This window comes from Cariama cristata, unplaced genomic scaffold (genome assembly GCF_000690535.1).
Source record: "Cariama cristata isolate BGI_N322 unplaced genomic scaffold, ASM69053v1 scaffold10568, whole genome shotgun sequence".
NCBI lineage: Eukaryota > Metazoa > Chordata > Aves > Cariamiformes > Cariamidae > Cariama > Cariama cristata.
The window spans coordinates 23,000-30,957 of record NW_009630648.1 but is presented as its reverse complement, the minus strand read 5'-3'; the positions used below and the strand labels follow the sequence as shown (position 1 = coordinate 30,957).

Below are 7,958 nucleotides of genomic sequence, written 5' to 3'. Positions count from 1 at the left end.
TTCTTGCAGTGTTACAAAATCAACGCCTAAAAGCTCTTTCATCTTTCAAACTAAAAAAAAAAAGTACCCTAGCACAATGTGAGGATAGAAGATAAAACAAGACAATGTTGACTATCATGTCATTTATTGGTTCCTTTGTATCCTTAATGGCCTTTAGTTGTTATTTAAATGTATGGGTTTTATACCTATCTGCATGTACAGACATAATTTTGCAAATGCTATAAATGGCCAATACAGGTTTGAAATGTTAATAGATTTAACAAATTGTCTGCTCAGCAGTTTTTCAGTTTCTTATGTATATTGAGCACTTATTTTCTTTCTTTTGCAGATTGTAGCTTTGCGTGAACAAAATGCACACATTCAAAGGAAAATGGCAGCTGGTGAAGGGCCTGCTGAAGCAGAGCATATTGAAGGAATGGAGCCAGGGCAAAAGGTTCATGAAAAGGTATAAAATGTTAGTTTTCGTTGGATCATGCAGTCAATATGAGAAATAATCAGGTGTTAGATTTTTGTAATCTGAATATTTTATGGGATATCCCTTTAGAATGTTGTCTGCCTACTGAAACCAGTATCAAAAATGAACTTTAAATGGAAAGGAAATGCAAATGGGCAGATTCTTGCTTTTTGCTAGGGTGTTGAGTTAGACCCACAGCTTATAACAAACTTTTATTGGAATTTTTTGCGTAATACTACAATTAAGGGTACTATATCGTGCTGAGTGATCCTCTGTATGTCATATAGAGAAGAGCAAGGTGTAGTGGCACATATGTGTGAAAAGGTATATATGCAAAAACTGCAGCCAAAATAGACCATAAGGGGATGACAGAGACCTAAAAACTAGAAAAAGTCATTTTCCTCTGTGCTACCAACAGATACTCTTCAAATTCATGTCCATGTTCATATAAAGATAAGTGAAGAGCATTTTACTTACTTAGCACTCTTTCAATAAGAAATAGGTATACAGAGTTTAGACTAAGTATTTACCGCTTAAGGCTGAAAGAGAAAAAAGGTAGAGAATATCTGATTTAGAAACAAGGTTTTCTTCTAAGCCTTACTTTTCCAGATTGATAACAGCCAAGTTGCATATATTCCTCTCTTGCTTCACACTTATTAAATTAAAATGCAAGCATAACATAACATTTAGCAGACAGCTGAGATGAGTAGAGCTGCTGCTTGGATCTCTAATTGTGCATTTTTGTCTAATGGCATGTGATGAACAGTGGCATAAATCATACTTATAAAAAATAACGCTCATCATTACTTATTTATTTTATAGGCAATCCAATTTACAAGGGCGCGCTTGCACTGCAAGCATTAATTTTACGTGTTTTGTGGTTATGTGTGTATTTTTCTTTGAGTAATCTGTGTAGTAGAGAAACATACAGTAAACAAATACTGTTCAGCTACTTTCCTCTTCCTTGCAAAATCTTACTCTCAGACACATCTGTGAAATTGTGTTAAAACAGTGAACGTCCCACTCACTTGTGCTTTTAAATACAACACTGCTTAGCTGAAAATATCCAATTTTCCACTTTCTTTGCAAGCTATGTCTTCTGATTTGAGCCATTGGGCTTGTTACTTATAAGCAGAACTAAGTGGAAACAAGAATATCTGTCCTTTAAGAAATTTGCGTATTTAAACATTAATGAAAGAGGAATGAAAGCCAAAGTAACACATTATTATCAATTTATATGAAATGTTTCTAGAATATTATGTCCAGAAAAGTTCTATGCTTCCTAATCAAAACAAATTTAAGTTGGTCTTGTTAAGCTGAATTAAAAGGGTTGTACTTACTAATTTTTGCTCCTTATTGTAATGAGAGCATACTGGATAGGGAGTTAACAGGAGGCTTTATTGACACTAGATCAACCAGTGCACTCTAATTCACATTCTCTGCACTAACTCCTCTCTACCTTTCTACTATTACCTTAGTGCCCACCATCAACTCCTCCTTATTTTCTGAAGTCCCCACTTTGTAAGATACTTCAGCTTAAGCTCAGACTCTAAGCATCCGTTTAGAAAATATCCCTTCAACTTCAGCAGTAGGGATGGAGAACAATAAGCTATGGGGTAATGGTTTGCACTGTCTTACAATACAGGAGATCAAGGTTCAGTTTCAGTCAATCTGAGTAGATCCTACATTTTAGGTTACGACTTTGTGGCTGATCGTCACAAGATTTACATAGGTAAAACTTAAGCAGTACCTTCAGGAAGTCACAGTATTAATCATGCCTATTTTCTTGGACTTCCCAGGAGATACAGACATGGTAAAGTCTACGTAGACATCGAAGCAGAGCTTGCCTATGTTCCCAGAACAGGTAGTCCCAACCAGTATAGGCAATTAGAGGATTCGTCAGGTAAAAGTTACCTACAGAAAGAGATAGCCGGCATGGCTAACATAGAAAACATGAAGACTGGACTGTTTTCTCAGGTTTCGATGTGTCAAAGTTTAACATCTGTTCTGAAACTGGAATACCTTCTTGTGTACTTAGGAAAAAGATGTCAACATAGATTTCAGCTCATTTGTAGCATCAGTACTGAATGATTACTACACTCTTGGAGGAAAAAAAAAAGATAAACTGACTGTATTTCACAGCAACACGAAAATATTTTGTATAGCTTCAATGCTTAGAATAGGTGCTAAAAGAAGTTATTACATACTTTTAAGCTACTTCTTCTCAAGAGGCTAGAAAGAACAGTCCAAGAACTTTTCTGGGCCATTCATTCTCTTCTTCAAAAAACCTTGGAAAAATGAGACACTGACAGAGAACTGAAAAGTTAATGTCATGCCAATAGTTAAAACAATAAGACTAAAGTTCCATTAGTCTGTCTATTTACACTGATATTAGCAAAATTATGAAAAAACTAATAGTTAAAATTGAGATTGAAATATACCCTCCAGAACCTGAAATCAAAGAATGCTAAAATGAGAGTTTATACATTTTATAGAAATTATTTTTTGTATGTCTATTTTTATGAGAGAAAAACTTTGGTTCAAAAGGAAATTGTTCTACTATACCATAAAATGATTTCTGTAAAGCAATGGCTCAGTATGTAGTAAATTTTTTTTTAACTGAGCAGTGAGGGAAATCAAGCTACTTAATCTTTAAGAAATGGAAAACTTATTAATGGTGACAGGGTGTAATCATAAATGGAGACTCATTATCAAGTATAAATGAAACATCTCAGAAGAAAATAATGGTAAAATAGAAGTAGTGAGAAGTATTAACTATGAATATTTATTAGTTCACACAAAAAAAAAAACACAAAAGAAAATTTCTAAGAGAAGGAGCAAATGGCTTTTAAATTATGATTTCACAAAATTCCAAACTTTGTAAGACATCTGCTGTAGGAAAGTATTAGGGATTTCAACGTGGAATTATTCAGATTTAAAACAAAACAACAAAAAAACAAAAAGGAGTTTCTTGGGTCTGGCTTTTTGTGCCTGGAACAGACTGCAGATCGCACTGTGAGCTGCTTTCATTGGGAGGTGGATGCTGGCTCATTAAACAGGTAAGGTCACACACGTTCTCTAGTGGGGACCTCGGCCGGATGTGTTAAAATTTCTGCTTTATAACAATAAGGCTTCTAAGCTATATCATTTAGGCAAGAGAAATTTAAAAGTTAGTGAATACAGAAATTTGCAAAGAGGCCAACTTGCACAAATAGAAGAGCTTTAAAGTACTTTGAAAAATTTTTTGAAAAAAACTGACAAAGAGCACCTGCTGTGGGAATTAAAATGCAACCATTTTTATTATCAGATATTCTCCTAGCTACATGTGTGACCACTGAACACCACTTGCCACCACCCAAATCCTTCACCTGATCTGTAAGGACAATAGCCTGATTTCCCCACAAGTGACGGCCAGGGAAGGCAGAATTCCCAGTGAATGAAGTGCCCATTGGGAAATCTATTTAGGAAGCAGGCAGGGAAGCTGCAAAGGTGGGACTGAACAGCATTAGAGATTGAGGTGACGCCAATGGAGGATGCATGCAGGGAGGTTAAAGGAAAGAAGCTGGGCTGGTGTGAAGCTCTGCAGTGGCACAAACAGTGAAGAAGGAGCTTGCCATTCTGCAGGGGGGTAGCTTATGTGCACCTCTTCTCAGTAGAGGTGGTTTCCCATCTGAAACAACCAGCAGTGAATGACAACAGATGAGCCCCTCCTGAGAGCATGACCAGGGTCTATTGACTACACCTGATGTACCTCTGGGGAAACTTCAGTGCAGGGTGTTACCAAAGTATTACCAAAGTTCACCTACTGCCTCAAATTATTGCACCAACAATACTAAAGGATGTTATTTATCCTAAGCAAACCAAAAATTATGATGAAGCTTTAGGACAAGAAGGGTTGGTGTCCTCATCAGTCCTTGATGATAAACTTCATAGCTCAGAAAGAAAGATACATCCTGGAGATGAAAGTGTGGCTGTGCAGGTGGCATTGCCAAGTGGTCTTTGGTTTTCTCAGCTCTGGAATAATGTGGTAATATATTCAGTAATTGCTTCAGAACTCTCAGGGAATACAAAAGTGGGTTTATGAGATGATAAAGCAAGGCATATGTCCCTCTCATTGACAACTGCATGGCCAGTTCTTGTGTATGAAGGCTAAGGGGAACTTTAATATAGAGAAAACAGACAAAAAATATTCCAATGATAAAACTAATGAAACAAAGATAAGTGCTAAATGTGAGAAACAATTAATAAGTATGTAGAGTAATCGAAGAATATGCAACGCTCCAGAATTGGCCCTGTTGCCATGTATCTGTGTCATTTTTTTTAATGTGAAATAATGTTTAAATCGGTAAGAAAAGTTTCAAAGGAAAAGGCAAATAAAGAAGTTATGGCATACCAGTGATCCAGTTAAGATAGCACTTTCTATTCTCAGTTCCAAAATGTGACCTGTTTTAGAGAAAATCCATCAAAACAAATGTTTGAGATTATTCCTATGTAAGCTTTTTTTTTCCCAAAGTTCTGTTTTGTTATGTGTAGAACTATATCAGAAACATTTTTTCCTGTCCTGAGCCACTTTCAATAGTCATCTTATTAATATTATATACAAAATATATGTATCTAGAGAGAAAGATTCTGTATTAATGGTATAAAAATCAGTATTTTTATGGAACTTCACTGTGCTATTTCTCATGTAATTTTGTCAGTATGATTCCTTCTGGTTTTTATCAAAAAACAGTATAGAAGTCTTTGTTAGTGTATGAAGTAATGAGTGAGTTGAGGAACCCAGTGTCTCTACTTTTATTTGCCATTTTGAAGTAGCAATCATTTTCACCTATATCCAATCTATGATCATGGTCGAGTTGGAGGGAGGAAATATTTTCCACAATGTTTGAAGGATAATTTGTCAAGATACCCCAAATATAAGATTTTCCTTACAAAAACAGTAACTAGGATATTTAAAGACGTATAGGGACGCCTGAATCTCATGCACCATCTACCATATATAACTGGAGCAAGAAATAGAAATGAGTTTCAGATGCTGATAGGAAGCACAGTGTGCTCTCATTTCTTGCTATAAACTGCGTCCCTTTAAAGTGGTGCTTGCTGGACCCCCCAAAAAGAAGATGCTATGAATAAGTAATTTGTTTTCAAATAGTCCTTATTTCCTACTGATATTTATTTCATCTTCCATAAGAACCATGGAAGTTGAATTATTCAGTAAAATAGGATGTTTTCAGAAATGCTGATATGCAAATTGGGAAGGATTGAAGTTGCTTTGGAAAACACTGACTCTTCTGATGTTTGTATACCTTAAATGTCCACCATTAAAGTGTCCTCTTCACTTACAATGATCTCTTTCCTTGATGGCTCAAAATCCATTGCTTATTTCGAGCCCATATTGGAGAATATTCCTCAGTAAGTTCCATGCTACATCTTTTAATTCAAACATACAACAAACCATTGCTATAATTCTTCTGAAGTGAATGGAGCTTTATCAGAGATGACTTGGCCTGAAGTATGACTATTTTTATCCTCAAAGATGCCTTGTGTGCATAGGAGGGTTCCTGCTTGACAAACCCAGTTCAGCCTGCATTTCTGTTACGCTGAAGACATGAAAGCTAAGCGTTTAAGTGCAGCATAAAGCGCAGCGTTTAAACTTTATTGCTGACATTTGTAACTGTAACTTGTAAACACTAGTAAAATACAAAGCCTGTTTGTCCCTATTTGGTGCCTTTATTTTTTTTAATATTTCATATGTCGCTAGGATACCTATAAACTGCTGATAAGGGAACCCTTCCTTATTCCAAGATCCATAACTGTACTATTAAAACTCATTAACTAGTTTTGTGTTTTTACCTGCTTTTTCTGACAAGTATACCACAGTGATCCTACCCGTAGTAAGGGCAGTTTTACCAGCATAGTTGTTCCCTTCCCCTCAGAATAATAAACCAGAATATTTTAGGTACATGGAAACAAATACATATACCAGGACAGGTAAAACAGTCCGATAGTTCTGGTGCAACAAAGACCTTTTTCTCATAAGTAAATAATGCTGCATTTTATGAGGAACTCAGAGCTGTATATAATTACTTTTTGCATGTATTAAACAGCTGGGGGTGTTTTGCTTTGTAATATACCTCAGGCAGTCACATTCAGCTTATTTAAGAATCACATTTTTTTCTTCTTACTCATAACACTAACATATTCCAATAATTAAATCAAATGCTGGTAGTTTATAAATACTAAAATCTCTTAAAATATTGGCAACAATTACAGACATTGTAGCAGTAAAATGTGTTTTGCCAAAGCAAACACAGTGGGCTGAAATATTCAGAGTGCAGATCAAATACAATTAAAATGAAATAATATATAAAAGTAACAGCTGTCTTTCAGAGCAGTCAGCAGAATCTGTTCCATTTTTTGACTTAACTATTTCTGGATTTTCTGATCACTTTGTATGGTTCATAAAAAACTACTACAGAAGAAAACTTTCTGTTTCAGTTTTTACTTATTAATCTTTCCTTTTACTGGTCAGCATAGTGGAATGGCAGCAAAAGCAGTGAAGGCACAACACCTGGAGCCCTCATCAGAAGCACTAGTTTGAAAAAAGGACTTAGTAAGGATTGAACTCCAACCATCAAAGGGGTGTTTGTAACTTCGAGAAAGCTTGCTCTAAGGACTTTTTGTTTTGCTGTTTAATGAGTGCAGCCAGAATGCACGGTGTACAAAAAATAGTGGGAGAAGTGATCCTTGCCCTGAAGCATTCACATTCTGAATTAGAGAAATAATATGCTTCAGACACAAAATACGTTTGATAATCAGATGATGAGTTTGTTTCCAAGCACTGCAGATATCTTTCTGGTTTTCTAATCATCTCTTTCTGGATTAATAATGATAAAGCTAATTAAAGAAGCATGTGCTGAGGGGGACTTAATGAAGATTGATGGCTTGACACACCTGGGGAGGTGAGGAGTTTTCAGAGTGAAAGGATAAAAGCTGCAGCTGGGATTAGAAGTATTTGTGACTCTAAGGAGTAAGTCTGGGAGAGTATGCAATATTCTCTCTGAAAGAGCCTAGGCAATGTTTTGTAAGTACTGTTCTGCTTAATAGTTCAGTATGTCTGTAAGATTATGAATGCTTAGTGCTCAACACTATAGTGTAGGGATTTTGTTACACTGAAAAGCTGCATTATGTACACATTTTTTTTAATGATAAATCAATGGACTGCTCAATCAGATCTTCAGTTTTCTGAGAAATCAGCTGTTTCAGCTTTTTGTCTATTTTGTATAAATTATTTATCTTTCAGTCATACAAGCTTCTTTTCCTTTTTACCTAATAGAATCCTCTATATACTTCTACATATCAAGCCTGTTAAAATACTGCTTTGAAAGTCTCATTACCTTTGCAGGGGAATTTTACACTTCAGGCACTGTGCTAGCTGACAGCATTGGCTGACTGACCTTTGCTGGATGATTTACTGCAAGGAGTCACCAGGCCAGTCATTTCT

At 35.8% G+C, this 7,958-nt stretch overlaps 1 protein-coding gene across 1 annotated transcript in view; it reads left to right on the top strand.

The window, feature by feature from the left end:
• LOC104165871 (liprin-alpha-2-like) overlaps window positions 1-7,958 on the top strand; it is a gene marked incomplete at both ends in the record, with an annotated part of 72,309 nt that overhangs the window by 42,008 nt on the left and 22,343 nt on the right. The window contains one exon of the mRNA XM_009705632.1: window positions 329-445. Within this exon, the coding sequence (XP_009703934.1) occupies window positions 329-445 (117 nt within the window). The remainder of the gene's footprint in view (window positions 1-328; window positions 446-7,958) is intronic.